At 44.3% G+C, this 13,505-nt stretch overlaps 2 protein-coding genes across 4 annotated transcripts; both read right to left on the reverse strand.

The window, feature by feature from the left end:
• Positions 1-3,574: 3,574 nt before the first annotated feature.
• HTD2 (hydroxyacyl-thioester dehydratase type 2) lies at positions 3,575-7,958 on the reverse strand. Its single transcript, XM_066618198.1, has one exon. It carries the CDS (start codon positions 7,956-7,958, stop codon positions 7,440-7,442), a length of 519 nt encoding a protein of 172 aa, XP_066474295.1. The 3' UTR covers positions 3,575-7,439.
• A 3-nt stretch (positions 7,959-7,961) lies between these two features.
• RPP14 (ribonuclease P/MRP subunit p14) lies at positions 7,962-13,187 on the reverse strand. Of its 3 annotated transcripts, none has more exons than XM_066618194.1 (6): positions 13,037-13,187; positions 10,765-10,878; positions 10,550-10,634; positions 9,768-9,844; positions 9,108-9,186; positions 7,962-8,050 (listed from the first exon to the last, which is right to left on the reverse strand). In XM_066618194.1, exons 1-6 carry the CDS (start codon positions 13,141-13,143, stop codon positions 7,994-7,996), a joined length of 519 nt encoding a protein of 172 aa, XP_066474291.1. In that variant the 5' UTR covers positions 13,144-13,187; the 3' UTR covers positions 7,962-7,993. The 3 variants fall into 3 exon arrangements, with proteins under 3 accessions (XP_066474291.1, XP_066474294.1, XP_066474292.1); XM_066618197.1 differs by lacking the exon at positions 13,037-13,187 and adding an exon at positions 12,695-12,783; XM_066618195.1 differs by lacking the exon at positions 10,765-10,878.
• Positions 13,188-13,505: the final 318 nt, after the last annotated feature.

Here is a 13,505-nt window from a genome sequence, read left to right on the forward strand (position 1 = left end):
TTGGCACCACTGCAGGCCTGGGTGCCGGGCAGCTCAGGGTTGGGCATGAATGGGCAGAATCATATGGGAAGAGACGTTCCTTCATGTGTCTGGGTCCTAGCCTGTTAAGGGCTTTATAAGACAAACCTAGCACTTTGAATTGTGCCCAGAAATGTACAGGCAGAACCTCTAGCACCCATCAACTTGCAGGCAGCCACCTTTTGTACTAACTGAAGTTTTTGAACAGCCTTCAAGGGCAGCCCTATGCATAGCACATTACAGTATTCCAATCTAGATGTCACGCACGGGTGACCATTCCCAGATCTGACTGAGACAGGATTGGGTGCAGCTGGTGCAGCAGGAACCTGGGTGAGATACTCCTGGCCACAGCCATCAGCTGCCCAGAGCCAGGTCCATTAGCAACCCCAAGCTGCTGTTCCTTTAAGGACATGTTCTTTTACAACATAATGTTATAGGCTAAATCTACACAACAGAGGGGTTTAAGTCAGTTAAGAGGTAATTAATCCATATAAAGTGGTTCTGAGTAGGTGTTTGCAACTATGTGTTGAAAGGATTTTTGATAACAGGTTAGTAAAAAGGCATTAAAGTGTAGCATGTGTGTGTGAAAGTAACATACTTACACTGCCATAAACACAAGATCATGACCTACTCCACGTTAACCAATAAATTAGCCTTCAGAATAATATAGTTGAATCTTTCTTCTGGGCAGTTTCATGTAATGTTTTCCCCAAATTGGAAATTTCTTATCTGTGCTTTAGATTGGTTCTGCCCTTGTGGGGGTGATTCAGTTAAAATGTGTGGGTGGATTTAGTGCTGTAATGTTGCATTTTTATCCAAAATCATGTTTCCATTCTACATTCCTCCATCCCTCCCCCCCCCCCCCCAGCCTGCACTACACAATTCCAAAAGGATTATCTGGAGGATTCACACACAAGTAAACAAAACTTGTATTCATCACACACACACTTCTGGTGGATAGCCATCTTTTCCCAAACTAAACCTGATTCAAACACATGAAGGGATGGGAGAACAGAATCCCACAGATGAACATTCTCTTGCAAATGTGGCCTGATTTACTCTTGAGCTGGAGCGCAATCCGTCTATTGTGTGGCAAGTTCCAGCAGCCAGATCCAGCACATGTTTCTGGACAAATAATTCTCACTGAGCATAGGATTCAGCGTGAACAAGAAAAACAGTACAATTTTTAAAGATTTCAAGTTGCAGGTGAACAAAGAAATCACAATTCAAACCTACTTATCTTTAAAATATGGCACGATGAAATATTTTGATTCTTTTGTATTGACCATCTCTTTCGTAATGTGACTTGAATGAACTCTAAACATTGGAGTAGTTTCAAGGGATGCTTCATGTTCTATAAAATAAGAGATATGTCATCTGGTTCCACTTCAGATGTCTCATTTACAATGAGGAATTTTAAAATAAAAAATATTAATACACAATGTTCTGGCAAAGCTAGACCAACCACCCACCCACCCCCTGTCATTACTGCTAGCCAACTACTACAGAGTTTCTGCCCCTGGAGTGACTAATATCCTGAGCAACACTCCCAGTGGAAGGTAAGCAGCCAGCTCTTAGCAATTGTTAGTTTTGTTTCTTTTCAGCTTCTTCAGCTTACAAATAAAAAACTGGACAGTGGAAGGGAAAGTGAAAGTGTAAGAATGTGTTTATAATCCTCATGTTATCAACCACCAAATTTAAGATATCACTAAAAATCCTAGAAAATATGATCCCACCAGTAAAATGCCATTTATATTCTCACTCTAATCAAAACCTTAACATGACTGACTGTGAACTGTGGCTCCATAAACTCTCCTTCAAATTCCATCTCAATCCCCACCTTTGGTTTAACCCCTTAGTCTTCATTCCCAATCAAAACAAAGCCTAATCACCTTGAACTGATTTTGCATGTATTCAGGCTGCAATCCTATTCACACTTACCCAGGAGTAAGCCCCATTGACTATAATGGAACTTCTTCATAGGAAGTATAGGGCACAATCCTATCCTGAGTTGGAACAGACAAGCCAAGAGGCTTGCGCTGTATCCAGCGCAGGATTGTGGCCACAAGCAGCTCAGCTAGAGGCAAGGAGAAGGTAAGGGCCTCTAGGTAAGGGCCGCTGGCGCCTATGGGTCTCCTTGAACTTGTGCCACCTCTTCCCGGGAATGGGGGTTGTGATCTGGCATAACTGCTGGATCCCAGCCCCCACTCTCCGCTCCGCTCCTGGGGCCACCACCCAGGAATGCCTCCCTCCCACCTCCCCCCGCCTACCTTTTCTTTTTGCTTAGGCCCAGGTGGGCCAACACGTCTGAGAGAGAAAGCTGGTGTGGAGGCTTCCATCAGCCTCCACAGGCTGGCACTTCGTTGAGTACAGGCCCGGTTTCCTCTCAAGGAGTCGCAAATGTGCCTTATGGCACGTTTGCAACCCTCCTGGGCCGGCGTAAGGGTCTTGCGTTGGCCCAAGGGCATGTTTGGATTGCGCCCTACATTCATAAGATTTAGCTTTTAGGGCCCAGTCCTATCCAATTTTCAAGCACATGCAGCCATGCTAACAGGGTGTGCATTGCATCCTGTGGTGGTGGGAGGCAGTCACCAAGGCCTCCTCCAGGCAAGGGAATATTTGTTCTCAGAGGTGCATTGTGGCTGCAATGGCACTGGAAAGTTGGATAGTATTGGGCCCTTAGTCTCTCTCTGTCGGTTGCCTCTCTTACTGTCAACATTTTTAGACTACAAGCCTAGAGACAAGGGGTAGCATCCCGAGGGGCTTGCTTCAGTGGAAGAGCCGAGATGAATGCCCTATTCCCCCATTTTGCCTATTTTTCCTTATTTTGGGACACTTCCAACTCTCCAGAAGCTCCTGTTCAGGTTCAGCAATCTAAAATGCTAATGGGACAACTTCCTACACGGCAATCTTTGTTTGAAATGCTATTATCAGCCCAGTAGCATAGCTAGAGAAGGTGCAAAACACTAAGGGTGCAATCCTAACCCACTTTCCAGCACTGACATAAGGGGCCTGCAGCTCTGAGGTAAGGGAACAAACATTCCCTTACTTTGAAGAGGCCTCCGTGAGTGCCACCCAACTGCACGATGCACCACAAGTCCCATTGACACAGTTATGCCAGAGCTGGAAAGTTGGTTAGGGTTTGGGCCTAGGTTTTGCACTGCGCCTCACCTCAGCATGCAAGCGGTGTGACCCCCCCTCACTTGGTGCCATTCTGGCCTGCTAGAGCATTTTGCTCTAGCTACGCTGCAACTTTACTGTCCACTAAGCCAATGGTTCCCAAACTTTTTAGCATCAGGACTCACCTAAAAAACTTACACTTTACCAGCCACTCAGTGGCTATAATGGTGTTTGGGCAGCAGTGCTTCCCCTAAGTAGCAAATTGTTTAACCCTTGGTGCACATAATCTAATCTGCCCTATCAGTTTTGCGACCCAACAAAAATTGGGTCATCAATTTTTGATGAACCAGCCACTGGCGGGCATGGACCCACAGTTTGGGAACCACTGCAAGAAGTTTTTTAGGGAAACTTGTTCATCATTACTAGAGGTGTTTATTTCTGGTGAGTATGTTTTTCTGAACACAATTGGCTTATTTCTGTGTAAAATAAATAACACAATTTCCAAACACCTCTAATCATTACTGATCTTCTCATTAAGGAACCCCAACCAGCTTCTGCAGCATTCTCCAGGATACAGTTTGAAAATCACCAATCTATAATCTGGAAAGATAATGGTTACATATAGTTAACTGACATATAGCCATACAGTTTACTAACAGTACAATCTGATGCATGTTTACCCATAGGAAAAAAGTCAAATTGAGTTCAGTGGAGCTCACTCTCAAGGAAGCATGCATAGGTTTGCGACCTGGGTTCATCTCTACAACACCCAGCACATTGCAGTGGTTAAACAAACAGCAACTATTTACCGTCAATGTTTGATCCCTATTGAGAAAGATGAAAAGGAAATGCCCTTGTCAACATAACGTTTATGAACTCTCCTGTACCAGCCTCTCAATTCCAGTAAATGCGGCAAAAGTATTTTATTTGGATACATCCTCACCTGTAACAGTATCAACCACACTGGCTCAGTCAATAGCTTGTATCAAGGGCTGCGTCAATCATTATAGAAAGACGCAGAGAAACCAGTGTCCAAAAAACTAAGCCTGTCTCAATTATTGTTCATTTGTTCTATCACAACAGTGTTGCCTGGCTGTACAGGTCATGCCTTGTTATCCACTGATTTTACTCACCACTGATATCGGGAGGGGGGGTCTACCTTTAATATGCCTTGTAACAAGGCAAAAAGCACCAAAATCCCATCTCCTACCTTCCTTTTCCTGTTTCATTCTATTAGATTCCATTATTCACCCCATCTAGTGGCTGAATGCAATATAGCATCCATACCAATGAATTCTGGGGTGAAAATGGAGGCGCAAGAAACCTGGGTCTTTAAAGCTATTTTTCCACTGATTTGGTATCCACTGATTTGGTATCCACTGATTTTATCCACTTAGGGTTCCAGAACAGAACCCCAGTGAATAACGAGGCATGACCTGTACTTCAAGGAGTACTAAAACTCTTAGTAAGTTTAGTTGTTTCCAGAAAACTCACAAGAAAACATCAGACTTGGGTGATGGGGTGCGGGTAAGACCTGCTCAACAACCTGCCACTCTACATAATCCATGTACAACAATCTACCATTTGACCTTCTCCATAGCGCCTGTACTGGCACTTTTGCACCTCTGTGTCTGGTGATATATGGAACCAGTCAATAAGGGGACAGTTTGCATATTTCACAACTGGGGAAGATGCAAAAGTTCAACTTCAAACGTGTGGGAAATGGAGAAGAAAACAACTTCTTCCCCCTCCCCCACCTCACATCTTTGGCCATTCAGAGAGGGTGCTTTAAGACAAAAATGTAGACACTAGATAAAATACTTGATATCAAGGGGGGGGGGGTCAAAGAAGAGAATTAACTGACAGCTGTTTTACAAAGCTTCACATTCTTGTGCGCTGGAGAATGGGAAACAGTCTATACTCAGTGCAGACACAATCTTTGCTTTCTGTCTCTTTCATTCACTCTCACACACAGAAGTCAAAGAGGCTATTCAGAACTAAACAGGATGTAAGGAGTTCTGTGCCACAACAACATAAAATATACTTGCACATAGCTGCAGCACACATCTTAAAGATGCTCCTGGAAGTCAGAGGATCCCCAATTCAATGAAACAAAACATTGATCCATTAATGCATTCCAGTACAGCATAAACATCATAATCCTACATTTGCAGATTAGATGAAACCAGGCCAGGGTTAGCCCATCCATGAGGCCTACTGAAGCAGCTGCCTCAGGCAGCAGATTGGTGGACAGCACCCACCTCTGCCTATCTGCCTCCATTGCCCTTCCTCCTTTTTTCACTCCCTGCAAGAGCAGAACAGAGAGGAACTGTGGAGGGGAGTGGAGTGCTGAGCTAGAACTTTGGGGAGTGGGAGCAGCAGAGGCTGGCATATGATTAGGGAAGGGGGCAGCATTTGGCATGCTGTCTCAGGCAACAGGATCACTTCTTGGGCCAGCCCGGAACTTGGTAGACAGAACAGTTTATTCTCTAGTCACCCTATGGTGCGAAAAATATTTCTCCTGGAAGAGAACGCAGTCCTATTTCCTCAGACCTTTTAAACCCAAGGTTATATATTGATCAGATTAACTAGGAATGCAGAGTTTTCAGTCACTTTAGATCACTCAGATTTTGACCATCAACTTCAGCACAAAGAGGTGCCAACAGTGCTTTTGGGAGGATAATGTAATTATTTCCAGTACAATGATCATAGCCAAGCATAGGCAACACCAGAAGGGGTGAAGGACAAGTGCTTCCTCCTGAAAAGTAGCTCTCCCCTACTTTCCTAATCATTTCTAGATCACAGTGGTTCCCTGAAGGAGACACTTTTTACATATTCATCCCCTTTACACTTTACTCTTACTGTGCCAATATTTTTTTTTCTGGTGATGCTACTGTAGCCTAGTGCATTGAAACCACTTATACCAGACTGTCAGGTTTACAAATTTTAATTACACACCTTTTAGGAGTGCAAGGACCTTTTCTCTGCTGGCAGTGCACCCACTCACCTTGTGTGGACCCACCTATGTGGCTTGGTCACATGCTGTCTTGCACTGGGCTTAAAGGCCAGACTAGAATGGGAAAAGCAGAAGCTCAGTCTGAGGAGACAGTCCCAGACCTTAAAGCAGCTCACCCCACTGAAGGCATCCCACTGGTAGTGTTCATTTTGAAGCACCCAAGTGGTTCCTAAGTTGATGGTGGCAGTTTGGGAGATATAGTCCTTGACTTAGGCTAAATGCTTTTCTCCCATGCCAATTTTACCAGGTAGTTTAAAGGCAGTAAACAAGGTTTTTACACACACACACACACACACACACACCTTTCTTTAAGGTTTAGAGTCAATACAACACAATATTTACTCTCTCACCAACCAATCTCTGTTAGTATTGGGGGAGGGCCCAACAATTTTAAGATGCAGGTGGAACCTGTTTATCCACAGAATTTTCATCCGCGGATCTGGCTCAACGAAGGTCCCCTAGACCTCTGTGGAGCCAGACTTGGCCCCACCTGAGCCCTCTGGAGGCGACCAGAGCTGTGACTGGGGACCAGCATTGAACCAGATCCAAAGATGAAAATTCTGTGAATAAACAAGTTCCACCTGTATCTTAAAATTGTTACAGCTACAAAAGCACATTTTTAATTGCCCAATAGTGGTGGTGATTAACACCAGGGGATGGATCTCATCAGCCTACCCTGTTTATATAATTCCCCAAGACATCCTGATTGGCAGCTGTCTGCTGACAGAATGCAGAACAAGTGCAACCATTGGTCCAACCCAGCATGGCTGCTCTTACACATTCATTATGCAAGGACATTGGTCAGCATATAAGCTTAGTTTAAACAATTCAGGGCGCAATCCTAACCAAATCTACTGAGAAGTAAGTCCCATTTTGTTCAATGGGGCTTACTCTCAGGAAAGTGTGGTTACGATTGCAGCCTTAACCTCCCACTTTTCACTTCGACATGAACAGTAGTCATGTGAGACTTGCATTTTCTCTTGCAACTACTGGCTCAATAAATGGTGCTGTGTTTTCAAAGTAATTTTAATCAAAGGGCCATGCCAAAACATAAGGTTGAAGTGTAACAGCCCAGAGTTTTCAATGAATTCAAATGCCAGTTGATTTGGGACTTCAGAAATTTTATGACATGGAGTAAGACCACGCTCAAGCACAAGATGCCTTGTGCATTTAAGTCTCAAATCACACTAATGTACAGTGGGAAATTTTTGTCGTTAAACTGATTAAATTTATGCCCATACACACAATACATGACATCTGTTTGAAAAGATAGTGCACCATATGATCAGGACCGGGAGTTCTGATCTTCTGGCACCATGAGTTTAACTGTACCCTCCATAACAGTCTTGCCACTTTCCACAACTGTACAGGACACTGAAATAAAAGCAAGACATCTCTTCAGCTTCTTCACTTCTGCTGCAGCTATGACCTTCTCTCCAACATATAAAGGGGCCGGAAATCTAATCTCCTGAGAAAGAAACACACAGCCATGGCCAGGCATTTTAGTTCCCAGAACTGCAGAGATAAGTCCATTGATCAGAACACCATGTACAATAGTTCTCCCAAACTTTGTCCTCTTTGCATAGCCTTCATCCAGATGTAATGGGTTCGTATCCCCCGTTAAGTCTGAAAAGGTAACAACATCCTTCTGTGTAAATGTCTTAGTTAGTTCAGCTTTGTCTCCAACTTGTATGTACAAATGCTGGACAAAGGGTTGCATGAGGCATGGAATGGTAACTTTTGACAGGAACTTTTGCTGGAATCTTGCACAAAAAATTCTGCATTTTGGCAATGCTGTTATCATTTTGGATTGCACAATCTGTGTATTATTCTGGGTGTTCAGTCCAGCACCAGCTCTCTGCTGTTCCCAGCGAGTGCAAGAAGAAATGGAGAGGTCTGAAAAAAGGCAAGAAGTTATCAGTAACCATGCTAACTTCCCCTGCAAAAAGCAAAGTTTGAACTAAGTCAAGCAGAAGTGCACTCATTTACATGGAGGCCAAATTTAATCATGTAAGTTTAGGAGCTAAAGGTTAAGCAGCTGATCTGAATGAGGTATTTCAATGAGGGAGGAAGAGTATCTACCCAGCAGGCTTCCAGTGATGTTCAAGGCTGGTGACCACTAACAATCTGTATTCAAAGGAGGACCAAACACAAGGAAACAATACGACCACAAGACTGAACAGCAAAAGAACATGTACAGAACTGGACAAGAGGTTAAAATCAAGGCTGCTTTATATCCTATACATAGTCCCAAATAACTGAAATTGAATGAAATTTCTGGATGAAATTTATGAGCCATTTGGAGCTCCTGTTAGTGCTGTTTAATCTGAATTGTACTCCATGTGTGGAAAATTAAATGATGTATAGGATATAAAGCAGCCTTGATTTTAACCTCTTGCTTAGTCTCCAACTGCAGCTTGGGATTTCTGACAAGTGATTAGTGGGCCCATTTCGTGAATCACTTTAGATGAACAAAAGATGGTAACTAGTAGGAGCCAGCTACCCAGAACAGCATCAGTGTTTGAAGCTCTGCCAAAACCATGGCTTCTCTAGGCACTACGGAAAGGTTCTTTTTTTATAAAACTAACCTGCCACACCCACTGGTAAGCCCCATAAAGCAGCCAAGGAAAATTTTGGCAAGCCGGTCAGTTTCTTGACTTTAATTACAAAGCTGACATATTGAATTTCAATAGTTTTACTTTCAAAATGGATTGCTTTTTCATAATATCACTGAACTGTGAACCATTACGGAATTCCTTATTTGCATTATTTATTGGAAGCTGCTGTGATTCTCTGAGAAAAGCAGGATAGAATAGAAATCTTGTAAGTATGTAAATAAGGCACACACCACAAATACATTCTGAATGAACTCTTAACAGGGACCAGGCCTCATCACATCTTTAGATGGTTCAATGATGTAGCCAGGCTGAGTGGACAGATTCTTCAATCTTACCTGTATCACCCTAAAAGCACAGCTTCTGTTCTGGTAGGAACTGAGCAGCGTCAGTGCACTCCACAGCTTGACCAGACCGCTGTACAAATGACAGAATTGGGCACATTACTGAAAATTGTACTAGAAGAACAGGAGTAAAATCAGTGGTATTACAATCAGACAGCAAACTAAGGATGAATACACACAACTATTTAACTCATGGCAAGACACCATTTTTCATTACTGAAAGACTAGATCTACCGACTTGAATTGTTGAAAAGTGTTACATTTCCTTGTAAGCCAGCATGAATCTAGCAAGGAACAATTTATTTTTCAAACATCGTATTAGAGACAGCCTTGCACAGGGTTGGAAAATCACAGTTGCCAAAAGACTAATGCCTAGAAATTTGATAAGCTGTTGTTAGGCTGGTGCCTAAACTCTTGAAACTGGCACTAAGAACATGAAATAGGTTTTCAGCCCTGACCTTGCAGGGGCAACACAAAAATAATCTCCAAAAGAAAATTCATACACTGAAACCTCTACTATATGAGACCCTTACAGCCTAGATTTTCTCTACTAGTTAAAAGTAATGCATTATCTTTAGAAAACCTTGCTCTTGCCTAATAAGAAAAGCAAATCTATTTCAGTGCTTGCTAAGAATGCATATTTGAGTTTCTTACATGTTAGGCACTCTGAGTATTGCAGACAATGTTTTTTCCTCATATGTTAGCACGTCAACAGGTAAAGCAGCACCAACCTTAAAGGAAATATACCATTGTTAGTAGGATGTTCTCCACCACAGCTAAAGAGAACCCTCCTAGCAAATTCTGCTTTGTTCCTCCCCCTTTCTAAAGTCTGCAAGCCAGCAGAAAGAGATATCAGCACTTCTATCATCAACCTGACACTTAGCTTAAACTAAATGGAAAAGGGCCTGAAATTCTTTCAGCACATTTCACTGCAAGCTTGAGCAGATGGAATTAAATGGAACATGGTGGACAGGAACCAAAGAGGAAATGGATCAGATCAGATCAGCCTTGCAAAATGACTTGCTGAACAGTCTCCCTCCCCTATCCCTTTTAGCTTTCTCTTGTCATCACTGTAACTGTCCCAGCATTTAAAACTGAAAAACACATCTAGGATAGCTTGGCTAAGGCAAAAGAGCAGTATAGCCGTTTGAAAGCTGTATGTTCTCTCTCATCTCCTCCCACTTTGAAAAGCATATAGGCCAATAGCATACAGAGCTGCAATACTGAACTACCAATCTTTCTCTCATACAAAGGATGTAGTTAAGCCATTTCTACCCAACTTGCATAGACACAACAGGGACAAATGTGTACACCTGTGGGCCAGGCAGAAACAGGTTAATCAAGAGCCTCTTTATGAACCCACTCAACCACTCTCTGAGTACCAAATAAAAATCAAGGGCTATTTCAGGATACTCAAATGGTCAACAACAACATACCTCACCATGAAGCCGTTTCAGAGCCGAGATAATAAGTTGTTTGAACTCGACAGCATTGAGACTAATGGCATCTTCCTGGAATTCTCTGAAAATTAGATTTGGAGTTAATCTTTTTAGTAAATCTCATTCAACATTTAAAAAAAATATATGCTGCACAAACTGTTTTAGAGTTGGAGGGTGAGAAAAGAATCAGAAAAATTGGGTCTTGAACTTACAAATGGATCTTCAAATAGTGGAATTCAGAAGCGTTCTTGAACACTATTCTTTCATAGGAAGGAGGCTCAGAGCCCTTGCCATCACCAGATTTAATCATGCTAATAAGTATATCTCTAAAAATAAATAATAATAACAACAACTGGTATTTATATAACACCTTTCTGGTCATTGGATTGCTCCTTTGAATTTATTCAAGGCAGTTCACATAGCAAAGCTAAAGGGGGTGGGAGAACCAACCCATCATGGTACATCACTTACATACAAAGCCACCAATACTAAATGTGGCCAACTAAAAGTCAAGCTTTCAAAAACACATTCAACCACAATATCAGATTTTCATTCTCTCCATTTACTAGACAAGGGAATGATAGTTCTCAAAGCAATTTCACAGGAAGAAAAAAATTGTAATTCTTGCAGGTGAGAGAACACAGGGAGGAAAATGGCCAACTTCAGGCCAAATCCTATCCAATTTTCAAGTGCCAGTGCTGCTGTGCCAGTGGGGCATGTGCTGCAGCCTGTGGTGGGGAGGCAATCACAGAGGCCTCCTCAAGGTAAGGGAACGTTTGTTTCCTTACCTTGGGACTGCATTGCGGCTACACTGGTGCTGGAAAGTTGGATAGGATTGGGCCCTTACTTTTTAAGAAACAGTACTCTTAAAAAAACACTTTTTAAAAGGAAAATTTTAAAATAGTAATTAGTAGCGTTCCCTAGTTTAGGCAACAGTTTATTCTGAATGTACAGGTCTTCTGAGGGGGCTTTTCTACAGGTGCCACCTCTGTGAGGAAGGGCAGCTCAGGGGCAAACCTTCTTTGCAGGGGTGCCACAACTATGGAATTCCCTTCCAGGAGAATGGAGTACTACTCCCTCCCTCATGGCTTTTCGATGAGGGCTCAAAACACAGCTGTTTCATCTGACATTCCATTGCTGTGTGGATATATACACACACTCAAATACTGCTATGGCTTGACAGCCTCCCTGGACTAATTTGTTTTGCCAAGGGCTCAACAATATCTGTTAGGTTTTTTGCACTGTGTGTGTTTTAATGTTTCACTCTTTAACGTTAAAAAGTAATGTTTTAAGTATCTGTTTGATTATTTCTTTCTTTCCACCTGTTGTGATACTATGTACATTTTATTTTGAAGCTTTTGGGCATTTGCCTTGGCACTAGAAAAGAAATTCATGAATGAATGAAGTTTATACATATTTGAACTGGCTATGGATGGGAGATTACCATCCTTCCAGGTGTAACCTACAAACCTGCCTGAGTCAAGACATTCAGAATTTAGCTATCATGCCTGACAACAGCCCTCCAATGTTCCAAGGCAAACTTTCCCTGCCCTGCCTGGTGATGCTCTACCTAAACATAAAAGCCCAGCTAGATAAGGCCAAAGGCCCATCTAGTGCAGCTTCCATATGTCACAGTGAACCACCAGATGCCTCAGGGAGCACAGACGACTACAAGAGACCTGCATCCTGGTGCCCTCCCTTGCACCTGGCATTCTGAGGTATCCCACTTCAAAAACCAGGAGGTTGTAACCCATGATGGACTTTTCCTCCAGAAATCTGTCCAGTCCCCTTTTAAAGGCATCTAGCCCAGATGCCATCCCCACATCCTGTGGCAGGGAGTTCCACAGACTAACAAAGATATATTTCCTTTTGTCTGCCTTACTCTCCCAATGCTCAGTTCTAGAGGACGTTCCCTGGTTCTGGGGTGGCGCGAGAGGGAAAAGAACATCAAGAGGCAGCAAAGGCACCCAGGCCAGGCGCCACCCCACATCCTGTGGCAGGGAGTTCCACAGGTTAATTAAAGGAGTCTACTCGTCTGCCTGTCCTGGCTCTTCCAGCACCACTTGCAGTGGCTGCCCTGTCCTGGGGGTGTGTGAGAGGGAAGAGAGGCTCCCTCTGCCCGCTCCCTGCAGTCATGCCCACCTCAGGCGCCTCTCTAGCCTGAACTGGGGACCGGTGGCGTAGCTGGAGGGGAGCGGAGCGCTCAGCGTGGCAGGGAAGTCGGCGAGCGGCCCCTCCCTTCGGAGCCATTCCCGGCGGGGGGGGGCAAAACGGAGCCGTGCGCTGGGAATGGCTCCGAAGGGAGGGGCCACGCTGAGTGCTCCGCCCCCTCCAGCTACGCCACCACTGAGGACCCCACCTGAGCCAGGTGACGCCCCCCCAGCTCAGGGCCTGCCACTCACAGCCCAGCCCAGCCTCGCCCAGGTCACGCCAACGCACAGCCTCCTAACAGCGCCCACCCAGAGCCCAGCTCCAGACACTCACGGGGCCTCCACACACGCTGCGGGCTCAGCGGGCAGAATCCCCCACGGCCACAGCAGCCAATCAGCGAGCCGCTTCCCCCCCTTCCTAGCCAATGGCCGCCTGGGCATCCAGTAGTTCACCGAGATAAAACGCAGAAAAGTAACAAAGAACGTGATAGGTCACGAGAAGAAAGGGGGCGGGAGGAATCGGTGTTTGTCCTCCACCGTCGCGGCGGCCGTGACGTCACGACGCTTTTGTATGTAGTGCGGTTGCGCCAGTGATTTCCGTTCGCTTCCGACGTTTTGGGCGGGGCGTTGCCATGGTGACTGGGTGGCGCGAAACGGCACCGCCTTGACCTGGAGAAGACTCGCGCTTCCCGTCTCTGTGCAAGTTTGCTCGGAACAAGGCTACAGTCCTGTGCACTGTTACCTGGGAGTCCCAAGCCAAGTCCCATTGGCTATCATGGGGCTTACTTCTGAGTAGACATGCA

The sequence above is a fragment of the Tiliqua scincoides genome, chromosome 2, assembly GCF_035046505.1.
Source record: "Tiliqua scincoides isolate rTilSci1 chromosome 2, rTilSci1.hap2, whole genome shotgun sequence".
NCBI classification, from domain to species: domain Eukaryota; kingdom Metazoa; phylum Chordata; class Lepidosauria; order Squamata; family Scincidae; genus Tiliqua; species Tiliqua scincoides.

What these genes read in the sequence shown, in the direction of transcription:
- HTD2 (XM_066618198.1), bottom strand. Translation starts at nt 7,958, where the DNA reads ATGATAACAGCATTGCCAAAATGCAGAATTTTTTGTGCAAGATTCCAG.
- RPP14 (XM_066618194.1), bottom strand. Translation starts at nt 13,143, where the DNA reads ATGCCCAGGCGGCCATTGGCTAGGAAGGGGGGGAAGCGGCTCGCTGAT. An exon ending in CACTATTTGAAGATCCATTT is followed by an intron (nt 10,635 to 10,764) that starts GTAAGTTCAAGA and finishes TCTAATTTTCAG; the next exon opens with AGAATTCCAGGAAGATGCCA. An exon ending in ATACTCAGAGTGCCTAACAT is followed by an intron (nt 9,187 to 9,767) that starts GTAAGAAACTCA and finishes TCATTTGTACAG; the next exon opens with CGGTCTGGTCAAGCTGTGGA.